This window comes from Siniperca chuatsi, linkage group LG10, assembly GCF_020085105.1.
Source record: "Siniperca chuatsi isolate FFG_IHB_CAS linkage group LG10, ASM2008510v1, whole genome shotgun sequence".
Lineage (NCBI taxonomy): Eukaryota > Metazoa > Chordata > Actinopteri > Centrarchiformes > Sinipercidae > Siniperca > Siniperca chuatsi.
In genome coordinates this window covers 10998434-11025100 of record NC_058051.1, presented here as the reverse complement: position 1 = coordinate 11025100, position 26667 = coordinate 10998434, and the positions used below count along the sequence as shown (strand labels likewise).

Genomic DNA, 26667 nt, shown 5'->3' with positions numbered 1-26667 from the left:
ATACATTTTCATGTGTTTAACTGTGACAATATGTAAAGGTGAGAGAAATTGAGCTTATCCATGAACATTGTTGTATATCCGCATGTACAGTATCAAAAATGTTTTTCATGGTTTATATGTTTCTGGCAGACAGTAATACTTCAGCAGAGCAACTCTGTCTCCCCCCTCCCTCCCTCCCTCTCTCTATGAGGATTAAACCTGGGGAAGGTAATTTGCAGCGTTGTTGCTCGGCAGGATTAACCGGTCATTTTGTAAGATAGCCTGTCCTCCCATTGGCTGCGTAGTGGGGCTAAAACCCTTGTTGCTGGTGGAGTATCAACTTAGTTTGACTGGATTACCATGACGAAGGGGACAGTGATTGTTTGTGTCATCGCCTACCTGAGCAGTTACTCAAGACAATCTACGCACAGTTTAAAATAATGTGCTGCTAGCTCTTAAAATAAGCAGGTGTGAACACTGTAATCATTGATACATTTCACACAACAAATCTGCTTGAGCCAAGAAGGACAGATGTAGAAGAAAGAGCCAAGATTCTTTTAATAACCATTTTTACTTATTGGTAAAACAGACAACTCAGCCATGATTAATTAATACCCTGAAGAAGTTCGATGTTTAAGTTGCCAGAATTTTGAGGTATTACTCTAAAATTACTCTAAAATCGACTTGTTAAATCGGCAAGTTAAATATTGGAAAGTGACTGGTATATTTTGAGGTGTGCCACTGTAGCCAGGGGACAAATGGATGTCCCTTCTTGCACTGTAAGGATGTGTGCATAACAAGGATTTTCTATGCCTAGTCGACCCTTGTGCAGTGCCTTCAGTAACTTTTAACCTCTTAAGGTAGAAGATGCAACAGCTCAGTATCAACCAAAATAAAAAAAGAAATCTGTCTTGGGGGGCTGAGCGTCACAGTGATTTATAAACAACTAAGATGTTTCAGTGTTACTGGAAAAATGCAAGCACTAAAAAGCTGTGATAGAATGACTAATGCAAGTTTGAGTGTCCACTGATTTCAAAACTTCAATACAGAAAGCCAACTAAGTAGTTCATTCTTTATTTGATAATAATATAATAATAATACTGATACTTGATCTAGAGATGACTTTTTGATAGAACATTAACGTATATACAAATTAACTTGTGTGGTTAAGTTACAGCCACTTCAAACATGTTTTCAGCCAGTCAGAACTGAGGACAAAAATGATTCTTTCCACATCATACATGTCTCATCCTTGAGGGCTTCGGAGTGATTTCCACTTACTTCCTGTATTCAGGGCTTCAGAACGGGATTGTTTAGGTTTGTTTGTGAGGGATGCTCCTTATTCTATAGTAGCACACAGACCAGCTAGACACTTGACAGGCACAGTTATGCTTTCAGTCTTCATTTAGGCCTAGCAAACACATTATGATATGCAGTAAAGATGTACACACATGGTTCAATTACATAATAAAAAGTTTAAATAAACATTTAAAAGGTGGGGTATGCAATTCTAATCCAATATATCTCTTTTTGTCAAATTCAGCGAATATCTCCTCACGGTCCGCTAGCTGTCCTTTCAGTGTGTGTGCTGATGAAAACCCCCCAAACAAACAAACAAACAAACAAACAAACAAACTAGTGTTTGTACACAGCCCTGGCTCTGTAAATGGGAAATAAACAAAGTGACTCGGACCGAGCCACACAGCACTATTCCAGCCATGATTTGTCTGTCAGGTAACGTTATATGACTTGCCCACAGTTATTCAGCTTACTTTCTAATTTGCCAAGATATGCTGTTGTTGTGATGTTAGCTATAGCAGGAGAGTTGTGAGTATCACTGTCTGGAGCTGGTGTGCTGGCTCTGGGAAACCATCTCCTCCTTTCTGGTTGTTAGCTTCACAGCAGCAACTGCAGGGACAGTTTGCTAACCCACAACCTAGGTAACCTTAGTTATATTACTTGCTGTGTCATTGTTCGCTCTATATCATGGTATTTGTCATGGTATTGGATTTCTCCAGAATCACATACCCCACTTTTAAATAATGTGTTACACTGTTTTGTTTTCTTTCTTTTCTTTTTTGGTTTCTGTTTATTCCTCCATCTCTGTGTGTCCATGCTCACACCCCACCCTGCTGGTGACATTAGCTACAAACCTACGCTTTTTACCGGCCAGGGAAAACCCCGGGATAGTATATGATCAGGCAGGCGTGCTGTTCTTAAAGGTCATTGCATGTCTCTTGTACAGAGAGCACGCTGTGTTAGAAAGTGTGTATGAAGATGGAAGGATAGCACACAACAAGTTTAACTAAACCACTGTGCTGAACTGATATGTGCCATGCCAAGAATGAACAGAAGCCAGGGTGAGATAAACAATGACCAGCCACCAGCCAAACACTGTAGGTCTGTTCTCTCTTTGGTGGCAGAGGTTAAAAACCATCTTGAGGTATTTTTTGAGTAATCACTTGGGAATGACTATGGCTGGTGAAGACAGAAACGGTGAAGTGGTGAAGATAGAAATGTTAATATTTAATACCTCTCACTGATTATCAAAGTTGCCTCCATTATTTAAAAATAATAAATTCAACCATCAAACCTACAATGCTGTCATTTCACATTTTTACACAACGAGAACCTGGGAATGTTATTGTAGCAATTAACACAACCGCCTGCAGCTTGATGCTTAATTATTTTCAGTCAAAATGTGTTATTCATCACACCAAGTATAATGGGGAGACCCATTTCAGTGTTCCTACAACCTAACACCGTATTCCAGCCAAGGCAACAAAACCTGTCCTCTAAAAGGTCTGTGTACACAGCAACAGTTCACATTAACAATATGGCAGGAAAATTAAACACAGCCTTCATAGGTACTGTATACATGGACACAGACATACACACCACCCTAATCATAACCAGAAGAGTGTAAACACAGGCCCAACTGTAAAAAACAGTAAAATGGTCATACTGATTTTTAGTGGTCCATACTATTATTCCACTATTATTTATTGCATTCAAATACAACAGTTGTGTAATTAAGAAACATTTATGTTTAAATAAAAAAAGTATATGTCAGTGTCAGATTCACCTGTATGGTATTTTTTGAGGCTGTAATTGATGGTGTTGTATTTGTTTCAGGTGTTTCTATTATCTTTACACCTCTCCATGTATGTAAATATCTTTTTCATACAACTTTTTATACAACCCCACCACAAAGTACAGCCTCAAACAAAACAACAGAGCTGAGTCAACACAAACGACTGAAGTAGTAAAAACTATACAGGGCCTTTCATAATACAAGTGATTCAATTTTGTCTAGTCATTCAGTGTAATAAATACATACGTATCAAACACACAAAATGTGCACACAGGTATCATCCTCACCTTTGTCAGTTTTTTGCAGTAACTGTGCTGTAAAACATTGTCATCTCTAGCCTTCCTATGATCTAAGCTCACTAAAACAAACTAGCATTAATTGAATAAACACATTTACCCAAATTTAATGACCCAAAACGAGTGTCTGCCTCCTACCTCTCTATGACGTAGAAGTTGTCTCCATCGTCTCCCTGGTCGATGACGTGCTCCTGGGGCTGAACCCTTAATTCAAACATGGCGTCGAGTACCTCTGAGAACTGCTCCTGGATGGGGGATAAGAAGCAGGACGTCAGAAAGAGATGAGATGGATAAACAAGGAGCAACAGTGGAAATGTGTATGTGGAGTTAAACTAGCAGCTCAAAATGGCATCTAGCTTATGTGAGTGTGTTCCTGAAGGGAGACAAGATGAAATTCAATTATCGCAGCAGGGAAACTACGAGGTGTTGTTATCATAGTAGATGCCAAGTACTACTACATGGTTCACAATGGGAACAGAAATAGGTTTTAAACAGGGTCCGAAATTAACACCTGCCAAGCGCCAAATGCAGGTAGATTTTCCATTTGGCAAGTAAATCTCAGAATGCTATATGCCACACTAATGTTTGTACCAAAATAGTCATGTAATAACAAACTATGCTGAGAGTCTCTACTGCGTGTCATTGGTGTTATTTAGGGCGTGCTGCTTCTGTCCTCTGATGTCTGTGTCGGAGTTTGTTTTTACACGCATCTAGTAGCTCGAAACTGACCATCTCGAATGCTCCTATTTTCAAAGCACAGTTTACCATACGGGACATTAGATACCGCCGTCGGTCTGCTGCTGCAACCCGGAATCACGCCAAAGCGTGTAATACACACGCCGGTCCATCGTGGCAGCCCCACGTTTTCAACACCTTCTCATTCCACGGTCAGGTGATCAATAATAAATTTGCAACATCTGGTTAGACTAAATAAAGCTTGCTGAGAAACATTTCAGGTGACGATCACAGTTTGGTTAGGTTTAGGCCCCAAAACTACTTGGTAAGGTTTAGGAAAAGATCATGGTTTGGGTTAAAATAACTACTTCCTTAAAACAATCAATATTGATTAATGGTTTCACACGGAAACAAACCCTGGTCTCCAGTGTGAAAGTTCTGTGTTTGATCCATTACTTTTATGTTTGATCCTTAAGTATATTTAATAGCTAATACCTGAGTAGAATTTTGTGATCAAGTATTCTTTAGTTGCATTCAGGCTTTAATTGATTAAACGATCAATAAATTAAAATTATTTTGCTTCAAATTTTGCTCTGGCCTCTTCTTCAAGTTTGTATTCAACATAGTATCTTATTATCTCATTGAAATGTACTGAAACGAATGTATATGTGACACAAAAAGGCAATTTATAGTTTTGGCTGATAAAAAATATGCTTGGCTCCATCATATGTAGATGAAGTGAAAAAACATTAAAAGCACCTTCTGTATCATGTATTCCATTAAACCACTGCCCCAAAGGAACCCTAAAAGCATGCACCGGTTGTATATATTATGGGGTAGGGCTGGGCAATTAACAGAAACGTTACCGAAACCAACATTATGACTCTCTAACTGACCTACTTTCAGTAATGTCACTAAGTTTGATAAATTCATTCCTTCACATACGCTGCAACCTATCTACCCCCTGTAATGTACAGCATCGAAACCTTATAGGCATAAGAACACAACCGGTCAAAGTTTGATGTATGGGTTTGTTTCATAAGTCAAGTCAGTATTTTTCAACCTAGATGCTTTAAGCGCTGTAATTATGTATGTCCAGTCTAACTCAGATAGAAAAAACAACACAAATGCTAAAGAAAATGCAGCTGGGGCCGGGTGCAGATGACAAAGAAAGAACTGGTATAGAAAAAAGATGCCATGTCTGTCATGCAGGCATACTTTGACTTTAGTCAACACGATACAGGACAAAATGAAGCTAAATGGAAATATGGTCAGAAAATAGCGGAGTAGTCTCCCGGTAAGTGGAGTATCACAGTGTACTGCTCGTTTCCAGTGCATGTGTGTGTGGTGAGTGCGGGAGAGAGCAGGGAGCCAGGTGTGCTAGTGAAGTCAGTTTAGCAGTAAACTGTGAATATAACAGTGAATGTTCAGTATGAGCTACAGTTTGTTTCAAAAATAAACTCAACAGCTCTTTGAGAACCGAGCAAAGTTCCAGAGTTTTGTTTACCAGCAGCTCAGTATAGTGCCAGGTTTTAATCCCAACGTTAGCAACAAGCTAACTTTAGCATTTTTTAATCTGTCACCTAGCTGTACGTGAGTGATTTTGTGAATTGAGATGTTACTGTGTGTGCACATCTCTTCCTGTGTAGGTTTATACATTAAATTTACCTGATCTAGTGTTTTGAAGAGTAGGATGTCTCGGCAGGCCTCCTGCAGTCTGCAGCGCTGTTCATCTGTTTTTGGGTGAACCACTCTGGGCTCCGTGTCCTCGTCGTCATCGTCTGGGTTGAATGCCTCCGCACACACTGGAGGGAAGACATGTAAACTCACTTTACATAATGCATTAACATGTCCTGTGTAATTACATTGTAATTAGACAGAGCAAACAATCCAGGTAAGAAACTATTCTATTGACATGTTCAGAAATGCATTAAAGAGACAGTTCACCCAAAAATTCTAAAATACATATTTTTCCTCATATATAGTGCTATTTATCCATCTAGATTGTTTTGGTGTGAGTTGCTGAGTTTTGGAGATATCGGCCATAAGATGTCTGCCTTTTTTTGAATATAATGGGACTATAATAAATAACTAAATACATTTGAAAAACTTGACAGCAATGTCTCTTCTCAGATTACAGGGTTGAACCTGTTAAAGTAAATGTCTCTTATTTCATTGAATGTTTTACATTGTAGGAGGAAGTGCATCTCTGTCTCAGCCTCACCTATGGAATAATGACCACATATTCTGTTTTCTTTTGGTTACCATGATTTCTATCTATGTCTCTCTGAATTACTGTAAATACTACGTATATTATTAGCAGAGGTGCAATGTAATTTGCCAAGATACTTATTGCGATTCTACACTGATCTTAATATCTCTGCAGATTCCACACAACAGATATCTATCAGTGACAAACAACTTTAATGCATATGGAGATGCCTTGAAATGTGACAGTTAAAACATATTTTGACACAATCTGGACACAAGATGCAAAAGGTGTAAAGGGGAAGTAAAGAATCATGTTATGTTTTTGCACAGGTCATATTTTGTCACTCTGGATGACAAACACTGACAAGGTCATTTCTAATTGTCACTATGTATCTGTGTTTCCTCCAACTCTGTAGAGACACACTTCACTTCTCACATGACATTTATCACAAAACACATCGAAGTCTCTAAGTGTGTATGTGTGCGTAATCATGAGTATAGCGTCTTATCTCTCAGCATTCATACCAATCATGTTTGGAGCAGTATGACCTCTGGGGTGTCAACGTGTTAACTCCTTTAGTTCAGCTTGATCGGAAAGGTAAATACAATGGACCAAACAAAAAGCAGTTAAAATGTGAGCCTCAGTGATCTGCCAACCAGAATGTGATGCAGTTAATAAGGAGTGAGAACATAATCTCAACCAACGACAAGATACAACCCTAAAACGCAACGGTTTTGTGAGTATGAAGACAGAGATGTTAGTATAAATATTCAGCTTTGTGTGTTCTTCACTGGTATGAATGCCATTAAATATCAGATAAGGCAGAGAGTGCAGGCAGGTCCATCATGCTTAGAGTAAGTTGCAAGAATTAGATTTGTTAGTTTCCCCCATGCTGCCAAAACTTCTATCTATCCCTGGCAGGATGACAGAATATCAGAAACACTGACCAAAAAACATGCTTCGTTTATAAGCCCTAGTTCACTTGTAACAGGGCAGTGCGATCAACTAACGCATATACAGTGGTGTGAAAAAGTGTTTGCCCCCTTCCTGATTTCTTTTTTTTTTTTGCATGTTTGTCACACTTAAATGTTTCAGATCATCAAATAAATTTAAATATTAGTCAAAGATAACACAAGTAAACACAAAATGCAGTTTTTAAATGACGGTTGTTATTATTAAGGGGAAACAAAATCCAAACCTACATGGCCCTGTGTGAAAAAGTGATTGCCCCCTAAACCTAATAACTGGTTGGGCCACCCTTAGCAGCAACAACTGCAATCAATCGTTTGCGATAACTTGCAATGAGTCTTTTACAGCGCTGTGGAGGAATTTTGGCCCACTCATCTTTGCAGAATTGTTGTAATTAAGCCACATTGGAGGGTTTTCGAGCATGAACTGCCTTTTTAAGGTCATGCCACAGCATCTCAATAGGATTCAGGTCAGGACTTTGACTAGGCCACTCCAAAGTCTTCATTTTGTTCTTCTTCAGCCATTCAGAGGTGGACTTGCTGGTGTGTTTTGGATCATTGTCCTGCTGCAGAACCGACACATTGGTTTTGTTTCATACATTATAGTTTATTTAGCATTGTTGGCAGTACATTAATTTCTATTTGTAGCGGACACATTTATCTATTTAAGTTATCTTCTGTACAATCACAGTTTAGTCTTTAGGTAAGTTTAACTTAAGTTGTTCTAATTTATTTTTCTTGAGTTACCAGAGCTGAGGGTGCTGCTGACATCTTGTCTGGCTGGAGCATAGATGTATAATAAGACCTGGATACAGCACTGCCGCTCAGCCTTGCTTCTAGTTTTGCCCAGTGGCCATTCACTGTATTGCAGCCAAAAAAGCATTTTCCCCATAGACCACCATTATAAAAGAGACATCTGTAAAACTGTTGACAGGACACCTCCAGCTATAATCATGGTCAATTATGACTCTTTCTATAATGAATTTTTGATCCATGGAGCTTTTATATTTGTAAAACTTTCCTCGAGCCAAGAAAAGTGTTTTAAAAATCTGTGACATCATTATAATGTAATGATGGGCCGAGCAGGAACTCGTGGGCGGGGCCAGCGGGAGAAACACTACTGCGCATATTCAGTGGGCCGCATACCCCTGTATGTAAACCCGGAAGCTAGACACTTTTTTGACATATGTGCCAGGCGAGCAATTCTTATTGGACTGAATAAGCGCCTTTGGGTCTGGTATCCAGATAATACATCCATGGGCTGGAGCCAAGCGGCAACCTCTGGGGCTGAATCATGAAGCCAACACGGAAGTGCCAAAAACTGCAGTTCCTTGAATGGCCACTTGAGGCTGGCTCCAAAAGTGAGTCAATCCCCATAGACCCCCATGTTAAAATGCCCAACTTTACAGCAGAAATAAACATGTTAACAGCCTGGTACAAAAAACTGTTTTGGTCTCTATAGCAAATGTCCCCTTTCATGACAACTGTACAGGGGGTGAATGTTTATATAATTCACCTGTTTAAATTATATTAAGGCTTAAAGTTATGCCTAAGTAAGAGCATTTGAGTGACAGGTGGGTGCTGTCACAGGTGGCTAGCCGCAGCAACCAGGCTTCATTCGGCCTGCCTCAGCTCCACCCATGCTCCACCTCTTTACCCATTTTTGGATTAGCCGGGAGTCAGGCACTGCCAAGACGACGACAGCCATGGGCCACTGCACAGAGCTTTACAATGGCTCTTCAGAAACCTATGGGTGACGTCACGGAGACTACGTCCATGTATATACAGTTTTTGGCTGGAGCAAAACATGTCCACCACACTGAGCTTCACAATGGTTCTTCAGAAACCTATGGATGACTTCACAGAGACTACATCCATGTTTTATACAGTCTATGGCTGGAGCAAAAGATGCGCACCTGGAAGAAGGGCAGCTAGTTTGTTGGTGCTTTTGTTTTGGTTAATTGATAAATGATATATACTGTTACACTGCATTGTGTTATTCGTAGTTCAGTTGGTAGTGTTTGTTGTGTTATCCCTTCATTTATACTGTATATGTACTGTGTGCCTATGTATGTAAATTCTGTTCTGTTTTTGTAATATTTTATATAAATTTGTATAGTGCTTACTGTTTAACTAAAATACCAAATCAACAGACATAAAAAAAGAAACAAAGAAACTGGTCTCATCAGCCATTATATACTGTATGTTCCCCTTTGTGTTCAGTTTGTTAGGACAGTTTGGTCTTTGTTAAGTCATTGTTAAAAATCTTGTTTTTGATGACAGCCAGAGGTTTAACCTCTCACTTTGCTGCAGTGATGCACAGGTGTACTCCAGGACCCTGTGACGTCACTGTTGGGTGCAATTACAGGTGCAACAAAGCACACTTTTAACAACACCCAACCACACCCATCAGTGAAGCTGGCTCTGGTCAGAGGTGAAAGAGGCTTGAAACTTTTCAGCCTGGTGTTAAGTCACTCTTTAAAAGTTTTTGTTTAGAATACTGTTTTAAATCGGTTGTATGTAATTCAATTGTGGTATTTTTTTAAGCTTTAGTTAGTGGTGGTGTTATGCAGTATATTAAAAGGAGGGTTATATTATTTGCCCACCTCATTTACGATGGATTAGCAAAAAGGTTTGAAACGCCTTAGAATATAATGCAATCCAGTACAGTAGCGCCACAAACTGAACACCTCTCTGACAGTGTCAACAATTATTAAAAAAGATTATATAAAGATTATATAATATACAGAACTTGTTCTACACTGAAAGTGTGTCATTGTGACATCTTGTCCTGCGTATTTCACTAGTTATCCTAATTTTCTCTTCAGGGCTCAAAAAGGGTCATTATGTTTTATAACATTACCACTACAAAGAAGGTCTACTTGTACCATGTAACATGTTTATCACAAAGAAACTTCAAACTTCAACTTTCTTTACCACATCATAACAACAAGCAACTGGATGTTACAACTACAAAATAGTACAACAAAGTTGACAACTTGCACAAATGAACACCACATACTACAAACCTTTATGGCGCTGGGGTATAGACAGCAGGGTCAGCAGTGACAGTAGGGCAGCAGTAAAGATAAACATCAGCTGACACACCCAGAGCCTAATCAAAGTGCAGCTCTCTGTGACGGCTGACGACATTAAATTACTCATATGTAAACACTAGACGGGTACAAAGAAGCGTGAGAAAACAAGAGCACCGTACACACAAGACTACAGACGCCACCACAGAAGCAGAGAGAACGCAGACACACAAAACCCAAAACACACCGCAGTGATGCTTCTTAACACTGTTTTCCATGCGTGACATACGCAAATACACTCATTATGAAAACACTGCCTGAACAGTGTTTGACATCAACGACAGAGACAGACACAAATCAGTAAGTCTACGACTTGGACTCAACATGCATGACACACACAATAACGCGCGCACAAGCTGCGGGTAAGACACTTAGTTGGTGATGTGTGCAATGTTGTCCCTGGTGTGGATTATACTTAAGGGACATGACGTCCAACACATGTATATACACACAAACATCTTACCTGACACTCTCCTGTTGAATCTGCTGGGTGGAGGAGCTGTGGGGAGAGAGGGAGAGAGAGAGAGAGAGGTGAAATTAACATTGTTTTACATGACATTTAATACGATTTTGTGATTGCTTTAAAATCCTCATTTCCATTATCTTCTCTGAACAGCCGGTGTTCATAATAATTGAAGTGAAAGAAGGGAATTTAGAAAAGGAACAAAAAAGGCAGACAGTGAGTCAGAGTGACAGTCAACATTGGAGAGAAAGCTAAAGACAGTCAAACAGATAAAGGCAACAAGAGGTGAAGAGATAAAAAGTAGGACACACTCAAAGATATAGGTGGACGTGAAGAAAACGGAGAGAGACAGAGCATAACGAGGAAAGATGACATGAGCTAAGAGATGAATTGAGAATTGGAAGGGGGGGGGAGGGGGGAGTATTTTCTTTATACACATGAAGGCTACTGTGAGCAGTAGCTACAGCCTCCAGCATTATCATCAGACACACACATACACTTTCCCTCTAACAAATGGCAGCATAATTTTTTCATGACTGCAAATTGAAAACTAATAAAACAAAACATGATCAAACTCCACAGCAATAATCACACTCAGCAGCAATAATTGCCTGAATCCAGACTGATATGAGTGGGTTGACAAAAACCTTAATAAGAGCCCTCAGTTACATGTTTACAAGTAAAATATTTATATGGAATAATGTATTAGGAGAGAAAAAGGATGAAAGGGTAATGACAGTTATTGGTATCAAATCTGCTTCATTACACCATGTCCTAACAGCTCCCATTACATATAATCCATTAGGCTTTCTGAACCAGAAACACATTTCTTGCCCAAAATATTGACAGGTATCTTTATTTTTGATGCCAGTGTCAGTTTTCCTATTTTCTGTGTTCATTACAAATGGACGAGGTTTGTTTACATTTGGACTTGACAAGCAGACTTGTCTGTGCCAGGGCGGACAGCCTCAAGATGTTGCAATGCACTGTTTGGATGTACAGATGCTGTTGGGACACTGTTAACATTCCTGAGCCACCAGGATAGCACATCTGATGTCTCTCTGCTTTTAAATTCAGCATTCTAGGATTCCTGCCCAACTGAAGTGTCTCCTTTAGAAAAACAGGGAACCAGGAGAGCTGTTGAGTAGCTGACCCCGATCTCTGACCCCCTTGTAGATCGCTGCCAGAGAGATTACTAGTATTACAATTACATTCATAAACTAAAAAAAAATAAAATAAAAAATCATCAAATGCATGATGCCTCTCTGTAAAGCCAGTCATTACAGAGCCCTGCTGCATGCTCTTGCATCTAGGCAGGACCCTTTAATAAATATGCTTCCTAAAAAAAAAAAAGACAAGAACGCAAACATTGTGCCAACAAATGTGTTTATATTCCCATTAATACTCACATATTATTGAGATACTAATCTATTTAAGTGTTGGCCCACTAGGCCAAAAGAGCTCATACACTGATTATGTGAGATACAAATATAACTGGTGAGAGACGCTGATATTAGCCAGGAAAGAATAGCATATAGCCTAAATAAAAAAATAAATAAATTTATTATCCTATTATGAGAGTAACGGTTCTATGGAAATCTACAGAATATTCCATGTATACAGTGATGTTTGTAATCAGGATATTAAGCTGATTAACAGCCTAACCTAAATCAACTCCTAACCATAACACAACAAGTATTAAAAGGTAAAGAATACCAGCACCCAATGTAAACAAATGTTTCTTGGTATAAGCATTTTTATTCTTTAGGTTAGTGGTAACAAGTCCTATGCTGTTAAAAAGTCTAGTTCCATCAATCCATTTTCTGATGCTTATCCAGGCTAATGCAGAGCAACCACTTCCTTTCGCTGGTGTAATGCTCACATGGCCGCAGCCCCACTGTTTTTTCCGGCTTTGCCCAACTGAGCCCCATAAGTACAGGCCAAGAGACCAGCCTCTTGCCTGCAAGCTTTCCACAGACCTGATTCCAGGCAGAGACCCTGGGGTGAGGGGGCTCTTGCTCATCTTGGCTGATTTACAAGGGTAGTTTGCTAGTAAAAACACTGAGGGTGTGAGGTTCTATGTCTGTAAAGGCACACACTGTAAATATGTTTAATATCAATTCAAAGTAATAGAGTAGAATGGCTTTAATGTTTATGTCAGCAATCATTTCACGTTTCAGAATTATTATTTATTTATTTATTTTTAATAGTGGAGCTCTCATTCTGTAATAAAACATTTTCATGCAGCATTTCGCTAGATAATGATACAGAACCCAGCTATAACCAATGTTTGTAACAACATCAAACCAAACACAGGAAAAACCTCCTGTGCAAGGTAGAGGATGCTTCCTGGAAATGTCTAAACAGCAGCTGTAATCGAGTTTAATTTCTGGTCATGACTTCAGCGCTGTGCACTTGACACTAGACAGTATTCATCAGAGTGGAGGCAGCCTGGAAGAACACTGCAGAATATGAATTTGCATCAGGGCTTATAAGTGGCAAGCCAAGAGAGATCGAACTGTGTGCATAAGGGAGAAACAAAAGGGCTGTGTATGTGTGTGCATGCAAACATGCTTGAGTATATGGTTGCACAGTCAACACAGTGTATGTCTGTATTCTGTGTGTATGGATTCTGGCCTTGTGCAGCATTTGTGTGTGTCTTATAGGGACATCCTGACCTTTTGAATGTGTGTAACAGGGGTCTTAAACACCTGCTTTCTAACACTGGGATGTTACTAGCCAGCATGGACATGGCTCACTGCTGCCATACACATACACACACAGTGTGTGTCCATTGCTACCTTATTACCATCCTGACAGAGCCCATTAGATCTAGACTGTGAAGATGGGAGCCTGGGGGAAACTCACACATACACACCACTTTCCCCTGGTCACCTGGGGTGATAGACAGGGTTTAACACTACTCTACATGGAGATCACTCCTACTATCACTCAACAGATCAAGCAACAGGATGGCCTCAACTACTGATGCGCTGACATTTGTGGCATCTGCAAGAAAAGAAAAAAAGTTTGTCTCTCTTTTTAGGGAATTACCTAGAACAGTCTAGTAACTGGTTTAGAGGAATTTTGTTTTTTACAGCACATGTAGAAAAATGTAGAACACACAAGAGTGACTATTTGTATGCATGTGTTAACTCACATACATACCACACATTCAGCGTTTGGCATCTGTTTTGTCTAACTGAACTCTCATTCTGCCTGCCCACATATTGGGCTTTAATGTTGTTTAAACACAGGGTCAGAATTTACAACACGACAACTGCCAAATGAGTTACAACCTGAAAAGTGCCAAACACCAGCTTAACCTGTCCTTGGCAGTTAATGAATGTCCTTCCAGGCCACGGTACATTCTGACCATTAAGCAATCAAAATAAAGCAAAACCATTGCACTATTAAACAAGCTCCTAAATGGCAGCCTGTTAGACTGGTTCTTCACAAGGCAGTGGCATGTAATCTCTCGGTTTCTCAGAAAACTGGATGATTAATGTCAGTGAACATTAGTTGAAACAGGAAGAGGATCCATTCTAATCCCGTCAGCACTGGGTGCCGCAAGTGCTGGAAGTTCAGTGAATTACAGTCAATATGAGACTGACACAAAACCAATATTTGGGACAGGGACAAATGTCTTACGAGTACAGATACAAGAGACACTTTAAACTGTAAATTAATTAACAATAGCATAAAACTTGAGTGCATCATTTTTCATTTACAAATTATATGATTAAACATCACCTGTTGCATGTTAACATAATGTGTTGGTATCTAATGGCCACTCTGGCCATATTTGTATACTGATATTTATTTAATCGTCTAAGCACAGTTTTGAAGATTGTTGAATCAGATAGCCAATAGATATTGGTTAGCTGCTGAGTCAGGAGGATACAGTACGTTAAGAATAATCAGAATCAGAAATACTTTATTGATCCCCGAGGGAAAACAAAGTATTTCTCATTCTGATTATTCTTAACGTACTGTATCCTCCTGACTCAGCAATACCAACTCATGCAACCCATGCTATTTTACAGATACAGAATGTATAACTAAATTGAAAAAAAATACAAAAAGGTTCAAAGTCAATGTAGTGCCTTTCACTGCTTGATGTTTGTCACAAGTTGGCACTTAATGCTGGAAGGCACTAATAATTCGATCATTGTATTCAGGAAATAAAAAGTTGTGGGTCTTCCCCCTCATGAGGCTGGGATATGACATTTGCATCTGATGAGTTGCATCTTGAAATAAACTTGTCCCACTGTGTAAGTGAGTGAGCTAATTTTAAAGTAAGATGTACCCAACTCAACACATAAAATAAGCTATAGGTACCAAATGGACACAAAATTCTTAGATTCTTAAATATTCAGAGAGAAAAAATAATAATTTATGGAGGTAAAATGTACAAGTAGCAGGTAGACAACATATTTAAGCTAACCGGTCCGTCGCGAGTAATGAAAAAGTACACTGCTTACATATTAGTTTCTTCTTCATTTTGCTTGACTCTTGTCTCAACTCACAAAAACTCTGCTCTCTTTCTAGATATTTTCATTCAGACCAGTCCATTTATCTGCATGTCTGTAACTATGCATCTGTAGGCCATGTCTTAGGGCAGAACTTTGAGATCTTCACTTTTAACTACTCAATTGATTTTTGAGGATGGAAAGCATTCTCCTCTGGTTGGTTGCCTGCCAACAAGACCGGCAAACCTACACCTACCACCCACAATCAAAATGGAGTAGGAAATGAGTGGCAACGGAGTCAATTTGATCTGCGAGTCTTTGTCTCCCTTTATCTCTTTTTACTTAAACCCCATCTAAATACTTGCAGGATATAGCTAACATTGTTGCAGTGCTACCAGAAATCCTTGTAGCTATTACGACCACAATGCGACTGTTCTCAAAAATACCAAAATATTATTGTCTGTTCATAGCGAAGACCGTAAAATGCATAGTTGACTTGGACAACACCACAAGCCACTAAAACATAAAAAAAAAACACATTTAGATTTAATTCTCCATCAGTGTGATTCTTCTTGTGCATATAGAGGATCTCAGCTTCTACTTTTCATAAATGTGTAAATTCCAACCCTCTTTCTACAAAAGGAATACGGTGTAAGTAGTAATAATACACTCCCATGAGTTCAACACTATTCTCGGTTTCTGTAGCTCCCTCTCTGTCATTTATTGTATACCTTGTCCACTCAGCTGTCTCAAAGGAACAGATCTTCTTCCCCCGTATTGCTCCCAAAGCTTCATGACACCTCTCCCTTCCTCCATCTTCTCTTTCGCACCTGAGACTGGTTTCTTACTTTATCTCCTTAACCTCAAGACATAGATCGGTACTTGGCGACTGTGGCTTAGTGGTAGAGCGGGTCGGCGTTTTGATCCCAGCTTCCCCCAGCCCAAATGTCAAAGTGTCCTCGGGCAAGACACTGAACTCCACATTGCTCCCGAGGGCTGTGCCTTCGGTGTGTGAGTGTGTGTGAATGAGTTACTTTCTTTGAACTAATGGCACCTGCCATCAGTGTATGAACGTTGGTGAATGTCATATGTAGTTTAAGCGCTTTGAGTAGTCGGAAAAGACTACAATGGTGCTATATAAGTAGGGTCCATTTACCATCCTTTAGAGTTGGCTGTTTTAGAGTTGGCATTTTAACAAGATGACAGATACAAAACAGAGACTGTGGTGTATGGCCTGATACAATTTCAAATTTAATGTCTTAACCAGTTTATTACCAAGATGAAAGTCAACATCTAAATAGCAGTAGTTAACAGATACTAGCCTGCTGGTGCATAGTAAGGTTGGTTACTCTACTAAACCCTTTGGCAGGAAACTACCATCACACTACACTGCAGGCCCTCATGCTCAGCTACAAAACACTACTCATACTGGATTTTCTTGGGTGATGTTGTGTTGTTTACTTATGTAAGGATGTAACCAATATGCAATGACCCTATGAAGGAACAACGATGTCAAAGCAATGACTTGAACAATTACAAAACCCCTGCTTTTATTTCTAATGACCAATGACAGTTTATGTCCTTGAATTTAGACTGAACTGAGGCTTCTTCCCAAATAACAATCAAATCAGCTATTTTTACACTGCTTTCCTCCCATGTGTCTTGTTTTACTCTATGCTAATGCCCAGCCGGGCTGTGTGGTGCCAAGATTATGACTATTGTCTCTGGTAAATTACATTGTATTTTCACATTTTCATGGCAATGCAAATGACATTCAACCAGAGCCTCCGTCACTTACAGCTCTGGACCTGACCCTGATATTTGACCTCCCTGTCCCTGTACATATAAAAAGAGAAATAAGAGTATGGACAGAAAAAATAATGAAAGAAAAAAGGGGTAAGCTAGTTTAAACCACACTCTAAATGTCTTGCGCCTTTGTTGCATGTCATTCCAAATCTCTCTCCCCCCAGTTCCTGTCATCTCTCAAAGAAAATGGGGGCCTGAGGAAAGGCAACATGCTGTTCAGTGTGATTAATTACCTATCTAAGCGGAAACTAGATTTTTCACACATCAATGATATTAGCAGAAAACAATGGCTGCCTGAAAGGTATGAAAATACACAATTGGTGATAAATGGAATGAAACATGTAACACCACCAGGTCGTTTAAAGAGGTTAATTCACAGAAATAATGATAACACCTGGGAAAATAATGAGAATTATCACTTCAGCTACCTCATTTTTACCTCCCTTAATTCCACTTCCACTCCATTCTTGTTTCCTTCAACACAATCCCCCTCCCCTCCAGAACTCTATTATCTGCAACATAATCACCTACCAGGTGGACACATTCCAACCTGCTTAAAATGATTTGTTTTGATCCAAGTCAAACTCACGAACAGGTCAGATCGCTGCAGGTACCGCAGAAAAGAGGCGCAATAACCAACACGAATGCATACACACACAGAATCGAAAATCTACACATAGACCCAAATAAAGCAGGTCATGCATGGTAACACTGATTTGTCATGTTTCAGGGAAACAATTCTAACTGCTATTTGTTATACTTGGTTCTAGTCAATATTTTGCTTTGTTTGTACACTTTTCTACCATTGTTGGTATTTGTTGTCTTGCTCTTCTTTTTTATATTCTTTATATATTGTTATGTACCCTACATTACAGTTGAAGTTTACAATGGCTGTGATGCTATTCTTGCTTTGGTTTCATATTTTCTCTGTTTAGAGTCAAGGTTCATGTTACCTTAGTAGCTCTCAAACTCTACCTAAGCACATATTATACAACTAGTGTATTACCTGAACACATTAGTCACATATTTATGGGGAAATTAATAAAAGACACAAAAATAGGATAAACACTACTGAGTTTGTTTTCCTTGTGTGAGTTGTTTTGGGGGGCATTTTAAACCAAAAGCAGAAATAAACTAGCTTGATCAGCATGGGTTCAGTTCTGGTGTTTTGGTCGATTTGAAAATGAATCATGTATTGTCTCCAGTTGTCACATAAAATGCAGTTTTGTCTGTCAAGAGCAGGTGGACATAATAAAAAAGCGTGTGCGTGCGAGGCTTTTTTGTGTTTCGATGTGTGGGTGCCTAAGTCTGAGTGTGCAATGTGTGAAGTGCTCTCCCTACAGTCATGTGGTGGGGGGTGGGGGGTGGCCATATGAAGTGTATGCCTGAAGTTGCCTTGGCAACCTAACACAAAGAAGATCTCATCACCATAACAACTCTAACCCCTTCACCCTCCCTCCTCCCCCTTCTCGGCAGCCATCCACCCCCCTTCTCCTGTATCCAAGTGGTTGATCCCCCCCCCCCCCCACGTTCTCTTATTATCTCTCTCCATCCCTCCCTATACACCACTATACCCACTCACTGCCATAACAGCATTAACAGATGGAGACAAGAGAGAGATAGAGGGGGAGAGAAAAAGAGAGAGGGAAGGACAGAGGGAGAACCAGAGGGGAAGAAACAAAAAGACAGACCGGAAGAGGTGACAGAGAGAGATCTATTGCGATGTGAAAAAAGAAATAGACAAAAAAGAGGAGAGAAAAAAACACATGATAGGAAATGCCAATAAGATGGTAGTGATGAGTAGTAAGCTACTGTACATATGCCTATTGATATATAAAAAGCCAAATGGACAGAAAGCAAACTAGCTAGAGATTTGTTGTGTGTATATATCATAAAGAGGCGGAAAAACAGTCAGACACCGGATACAAGGATAAGAGGATGACTACAGCATGTGATAACTGGTGATTCAGAAAACATGTAGAGAAACATTCACAAAGGAAGAGAGAGAGATAATCATTGAGGCAGAGAGAGAGAGAGAGAGAGAGAGAGAGAGAGAGAGAAATGAAGCCCACTGAGTGAATAAGTGAATAAGGGGAAAAAAGGGAGCAATTCATCCATCCCTGCCTGGTGTTTTCCATTGATTTCTCTTACAGCCATTCTCAGTGTGTGACTGTCTGCCTGCTCAACCCGTCAATACATCAGCCAGTTAGCTGGAGGGGAGACTAAGGCATGAATGTGGCCACTCAGACCTGGCCTCAGACACTTCAAATTTCAATATTTTACATTTTGCTATTTGCTTTAACAAAATGACTACAGAGTGGTTAGACTGGTAATTTGGATGAGACAGAGGGAAACAGACGAAGAAAAACACATGACTGAAGATAGATTTGGCAACACGGTAAGTAAGGATTAAATGAACCCCAACCTAAACTGCGGAAGCAGCAGCTGGCTTTCAAGTGGGAGAGTTAAAGGAAAATAGGCGACATAAACTAAGTTTGGACAGGTCTGTTATTTGTCCGCCCACCTGTTGATGCTCACACCTCCTGGTTTCTCTCTTACCACTCTGCTTCCTGGAATAGAAACAGTAAAACTAAAACTAAAAATTTTGGCTTTTAAAAGGACAAGTCTGTCCATTACATTAGCCACTTTGGCAGCGAGTCAACCTCCATTTGGAGCCTTTAATCTATTCGACAGAATGAATTTGGCAGAATAAAATAGTGACAAGGGCTGGATCATGTTTGGGGTGTGCTGTTAGCAGTTTTTCAGCCCATCACTGAAAATAGTCATGTAGACTATGAATGGTGCCTGCCTGCCTACACATGGATGATCTAAATATCAGCAAATATCATAAACACAAGCCTGTGAGGAGTGGAGGCACTTTTCCACCGCTTCAGCAGCAGCTTTTCTGTCACCTAAATGACCATTTTGTGTCCAGTTCGAGCATCAGGGGGCAGCTGACAAGTTTTTCCAGTCATTTATTTTTCTTCCATCTTTCCCTGATTCTCAGACACAGTCCAGGGCCTGTGACAACTTTGATTTACTGAGAAATCTGAGAAAGAAGGTTTGTGCATGCAATTAAGCACTACCTGCAAAAATCAAATACCAATTCTTAATTTTATACCTGTGAAAATTGACTTTTAGTTTCAGTTAGTCTAGGTAGCATGACTTTGTTTCATTGCAAATATAACAATAACTTAGTTTTAAATAATTAAATGATTATTCAACAGGTTGAACGACAATCTATTCCAACCATCCAATCCATTTTAGTCATTTATCAAGAAAAAAAAAAAAAACTTGCTGGTTACACTTTTACGAATGTAAAGCTTTGATTGTCTCCATTTCATATTAGTAAAATTAATGAATACGTTGGGAGTTCTTTGGGATAAAGCGATCAATTTACAGACATTCCTTTAACTTGTATTTTGGCATGTCATTTTTAACATTTTAAAGACTAAATGATTAATAAAGTTACATTAACACAGTCACGCTTATTCAATTCAATTTTATTTATATAGCGCCAATTCATAACAGTAGTTATCTCATTGCGCTTATCTCTCACTCTTCCTCCCTCTATTCCCCTGTCTCTCCCCTCACCTACAGTATCTTCCCATTTTCCACCACATTTCTCTGCCTCAACAACAGCCCCAACCATCTGTTCTTCCTGTTCTATCCTCCCACTCTGTCTCTCCATCTCCTTTCTCTCCCCTCTCTGTGCATGCCTCTTCCCCTCTCTCTCTCCTCCTCTCAAGGCCTGATTGATAATGGCAGGGTCAGATGTGGAGCAGGGAGCTTCCCTCACGTGTTGCCTCTCCTCCAGAGCTTGCAGCCTCAAACGTCACTGTCAGTATCTGCTGGCATGCACTCACACAAACTTACGCATATGCACACACACACAGTGGCTTAATCATGCACTTGGGCACACATTAAGGCAGGCAGCGCTAAACACATACATACAGTACATGCATACATGTGAAACCTCATGCTGTACAGACACACACACAAGGTGGGAGACACACAACAATTGGCAAGCTTGAAAGCAGACTCAATAAAGCACATCATCAGCTCCAGTCTCCTACTGCACACCCACGTATACATAAAAATCCATGTTCAAAATGCACACGTGCAGCTTGTTCATGCAGAGGAGAGAGGATTTTGTAGCAGTGTTTCCTCTACTATATTAAACAGTGGCTGACTGTGAAATAAACATAAACAAAAATAAGATAATCATTTCCCCTCAAAACAGCTTATATATTATATATGATTGTTGAAATTAGCAGTTGTGGCATCACTTTCTGGCCCTCTCCAAGAGCTTGCATTGCCAGCAATCTGATCAGTACCTTACCTTCTCCCAACTTTGAGCCTTTGCTTGCTTTTTCATCATTATCTGATATCAATATATCTTTCCAAGTCTCTCTCATCATTTTTTTCCTCTTTCTGCCCTGTTTCATCTCTCCCCAAGACCCATACAGAGAGGAACAAACATAAATCTAACCCTGCATGTCCTCCTCCCCAGAGAAGATATGTAGTCTGGCTCTATATGTCAGCAGTCATTGCATGTTTAAGTGCTGACCTAAGCAGCATTAACTCAAGGCTCTACAGCTTACACTACAATACCAGGCTAATCTAATCAAAAACGCATATAGTCTGCACTATGTAAGTTATATAAATTTGCACACAATTGCATATGCAAGCTGCGAACTTGCAGTGTATGTAGAGAGACATAATAAAAAGCAGAGGAGATACACAAATACACACACAATAACACCACAATCTATTATTGCTTTCTTTAAAAGAGACTGTCCACCACCAAACAGATTTTACATGTATTTTTATAACTGAATTTGGGGGTGGGCAATATGGACAGTGTGGACATTTTAGTATTCCAAAAATGATCACATTATTTAACTAATAGTGACATATTTTACTGAAGTAAATACATCTTTTGGAATGGAAATGTACCTCTAAAAGTTGGTGTTAGAGATTGCATTGTTATACAGCTCATCATTTTCAGCTTGAGCTAATTATCACTGAAATGTACTTATATTTTTTTTTAAAAAGAGCAGATCGGATGAATCTGATTTTCACTCAGATTTGATGTGAAAGAATTAGTTTAGGTATCATTTAGATATAATTTGTTTCCAATTTGCAAAAACTCACCCAGTGTCTTGAAAATAAAATTGCTTCCATTGTCGAAGCTTACTATAAATGCATTACAATGCATAGGAAATCACCCTGACAAATCAGTTCTGGAGCCATCACGTAAACTTCTTCCTATGGTTTCTGGATCTGTAGTCATTAGTGATTAGTGATTCTGAGGCGGACAAATTAACCACTACTTAACCACTATAAAGATAGAGATATTGAACACTCTGATGTAGCTGGTATCCAGAGAGAGGAAGGAGATAGCAGGTAACAGAGCTACTGACGTATCATATGTGCTGGCTGTGGTGCGTCATACCAGAGCCAAATTATGAGTGTGAAACAACATGTCAATTATTGCCTCCAGCAAATTGGGACCTTGCCAAATGGATTGGGCACAAACTCAAAAACTGGATATCACAACTGTATTTTGGATAACATCAATAGGATCATGTTTTGTGGTGGAATTCTCCTTTATCATAATTACAGGGAGTTAATGTGTGTCATTAGTACTGGCTGTATCACGCCAGCAGCTTTGTATCATATGAGAGTCAGCTGGGAAAATAGATGACATATCATTGGAGTAGACTGTTAAGAAATAATATATTGTAATGTGGGTGGGAGTAGAATAGAGGTTAGAGAGAGCAAGCTTCTGACCTTATTCTTACTATTTCAAACAGCGAACATTATGGCAACTACCTTTGAGACAGCTTAGAGCAAGTCACTAAGTTCAGTGGAGCTCCTTGAAGGACTGTGGTTATACTGAGTAGTTGGTTGACAACTCCATATCAAAATGTTGTAGAGCTGATTGGCTTTGCATTAGCTCTTCAAAGCCCACACTAACAAAAAATACTTTTCAAAATACTTTATAAATATATAAATACTTTAAATCCTGGGTTGTTTTGTTAGCTGGAGGACTACATAAGAAAGCAAAATGAGCAAAAGGTTCTGTATGTATGATGAGAAATAAATCAACCAATAAATCATAAATCAGGGCTGCTCTGATATTTGATTTATTTAAAGAAACAACATTTCAGGAGCACAGAGGCAAAAATGGTTAAAGGTGGTGGTGTACTATAAATAAATTCCTGATGAATGAACCAAGTTCTAACATGCACCTCTGGGAAGAATTGAGTGATCTGCATGGCCTTTAGACAAAGACAAAACTGTAGCTAGATATGATCAGGCACTGTGATCAGCATAGATGCTTTTTGACAGATATTGCCGATATTTTACAACTACAAACTTGTGTCCAGGAGAAACAGCTTTTATACCTTTGACAATAAAGTACAGTATGTCTCCCATAATGACATTCTTTTCTGTTTTATAGACAGCTAACAGGATGAACTGGTAGTGTGAAGTAGTAGAACAGATTAACATGTTATTAGGTTTTACCTTACACTCCCTGTCATGTACTATCACTTAAATTACTTTAATTCGCCGTGACACACACACACACACACGCAGACACATATGGCTGAACCTGTAAGCAGAAGGCAGGCATGATATATGGAATATAAACATGAGGAGAACATACATGAGTTACAGTAAATTAGCAAAATTGCTGTACCAATCTACAGTTCTACAATTCAGCTCTGATTTATGGTAGTGAGAACTTTTGAATGTTGAATTTATTACACAGATGTTGTAAACAAACAGAGATAAGGGCAAGACCACAAAACATACACCTAGATACACACTTGGGGTTTCCTCTGTGACAGATGTATAGCAGGGGTTCCTTCGATTACTCAAATAATAGTTTTCACAAAAAACTATTTTTTCACCCAGTCTGTTCTGGCATTTCCTCTCCTCCATCATGCTGCCTTTTTCCCATCAATGTTCTTCCTACACTAAAACACTTCCACATTTTTCTCTTACTCCTTCTCTTCATGTTGCTCTTGCAGCACCTCCCTCTTCATTTGTCCCTTTCTTTTTTTTTGTTCAGTTTTGTGTTTGCTTTCTTGTTTACCGTAACCTTAGCGCATTGTTCTGTTCTCTGGTTAAGCCTGTCTCATTCCTTCTCTTCTCTCACAGCCTATACCTCCCTCTTCCTATGTCATCAAGCTTCCACCATTATTCTCACGCTCTTCTGTTTCAGTCCCTATTTCCAACCATGTAACTCCCTTCTCACTCTTTTTACCTTTTCCATTAACTAACTCCCATTAATCCCCCTGCTACTGCTTGGCTTTTTGAGCAACCTCTGAATCTATCTGGTATAAGGTCACAAATCACACCCTCTGCCTATGACCCATGTGCCCCCTCATATGTTCAGCTGGTTTTGACTACTTTGACCCTGTTTCTTTTTCTTGTCTGGCTAAAGTGGTTGGTCATTTGAAGCCCACATCTTGCTCCCTGGAAATTGTTCCCTCTCGGCTTCTCAAGGATGTGTTTTTATACTGTTGGGCCAAGTGTATTATCTATTATGAACAGCTGTCTTTTCTCTGGGTTTGTTCCTGCTGATTTTAAGCATGCTGTGGTACAGCCTCTTATTAAAAGGCCAAACATGGATCCCACAGTTCTCTCTAACTTTAGAGCATTTTCTAAATTGCCTTTATTTCCAATTGTTCTCGTGCAGCTCCAGAACATTTTAGATGATAACGGTATTACTGAAGTATTTCAGTCTAGTTTTAAAGCACTGAATCAGCACTTTTAAAATGTTCTTAATGATTTTATTAATAACTGACTCTGGGGAGCGTAGCATTTGATACTATGGATCATGGCATCCTCATCTCTCAGCTGGAGCAATGTGTTAGCATTAAAAGGAACTGCCCTTAAATGCTTTAAATCATATTTAACTGACAGAAGCTTCTCAGTTAAATTGGGTGAGCTTTCATCCTCATCAACCCCCCTCAGCTGTGGGGTTTCCCAGGGTTCCATCCTTGCTCCAGTCCTCTTTTCCCTTTACATGCTTCATTTGGGTTCTATCTTTTAAAAAAAATATGGTATCTCATTCCACCGTTACACAGACGACTAAGATTTATCTACCACTGAAACGTAACAACACAACCCCCCTCAAGTCTTTAATGGACTGCCTGAATGATGTTAAAACCTGGATGGCACAACATTTTCTAAATGGAAATGAACAGAAAACTTTATGATGTTTGGCAGTCCTGACCTCCTCACCACCCTTAGTTACAACCTTGGCCCTCTGGGTCCCCACAGTAAATCTTATGCAAAAAACTTGATTTTTGACAACACTTTCACATTTGATAAACAAATAAACGCAGTTGTCAGAGCCAGCTTTTTTCAGCTCGGGGTTCTTGCTAAGATTAAGCCCTTTCCCTCCATCACTGACCTTGAGAAGGTGATTCACACCTTTATCTTGTCTCAGCTTGATTATTGCAATAGTCTTTACTCAGGTGTCAGCCAGTCTGCGTTCTCACCTACAGCTGATCCAAAACATTGCTGCCCGGCTCTTAACAGCCACACATAAGCGTGATCACATCACGCCCAGTTTGGCCTCTCTGCATTGGCTTCCAGTTCGTTTTAGAATTGACTTTATGATCTTATTATTTGTTTTTTAAGTAGTTAAATGGCTTATCACTTATCTTTTGTCTTTGCACACTCCCTCAAGATCACTGAGGTCTGCAGACCAGATACTTCTGGTTGTCCCAAGCTCCAGATTAAAGCACTGGGCCTATTCTGAAACAGCCTACCCCTCCACATCAGGACCTTACCTACAGTGGACACTTTTAAAACTCATTTGAAAACCCATTTTTATTCTTTGGCTTTTAAATCAGAGTTTTTGCATTTTGGATTCTATTTGTGTTGTTTTTATATATACTCTATTTCATGTTTTAAATATATTTTTTGTGTTATAGTTTCATATATTTTGTCCACAGCCTGTTTCATTTAATTTGTGCAGCACTTTGGTCAACATCTGTTATTTTTAAACATGCTTATAAATAAATTTGACTTTGACTTACTCTGTCAATTTCCCTCCCACAAAAACTGTCCCTTGTTCTCTCTCACACATTCTCTCTCCCCTTGCCCCATATGGACTCTCTCTTTCCCAGTATCTCCCCCCACCCCCAATTACACTCTCCAGAAGACTTAAGGCCTTAAAAGGAAGTAGCCATGTCCTGCTATCTGCATTGGTGTTAACCCTTTCCCAGCATCTCCAGGTTTGCTGATGCCGCTTAACCTCTTTAAGCTTGACTTGACCATTCCTGTTTATCACTGTCTATGCTTCAACATGTCACAAGCAGAGGGCAATATCAACATCAGAAATTAGAAATTATGATCAATTGCCAATTACCACATAAAAGTAATACTATGATCAAAGCATCTGCAGTAACCCAACTTCCCCAATAATCCATCAATAGATACATGTGTTGCTAGGTAGTTTTTGACAACTAGGGAGCTGATACACTCCAAAATGAACTTGCAGGGCTTAACCTTACTCATTTGCTCTGGCTAATGTGTTAATTGCTACCTAGTTACACAGAAAAACATGGAAATCGCAGTT

At 39.4% G+C, this 26667-nt stretch overlaps 1 protein-coding gene across 2 annotated transcripts in view; it reads right to left on the bottom strand.

Annotated features, from left to right (window-relative positions):
- prkar2aa (protein kinase, cAMP-dependent, regulatory, type II, alpha A) overlaps positions 1-26667 on the bottom strand; it is a 57052-nt gene that overhangs the window by 6186 nt on the left and 24199 nt on the right. For both annotated transcript variants that reach the window (XM_044209896.1, XM_044209897.1), the window contains exons 3-5: positions 10783-10818; positions 5713-5849; positions 3508-3614 (exon numbers count right to left, since the gene is read on the bottom strand). In XM_044209896.1, the coding sequence (XP_044065831.1) occupies positions 3508-3614; positions 5713-5849; positions 10783-10818 (280 nt within the window). The remainder of the gene's footprint in view (positions 1-3507; positions 3615-5712; positions 5850-10782; positions 10819-26667) is intronic.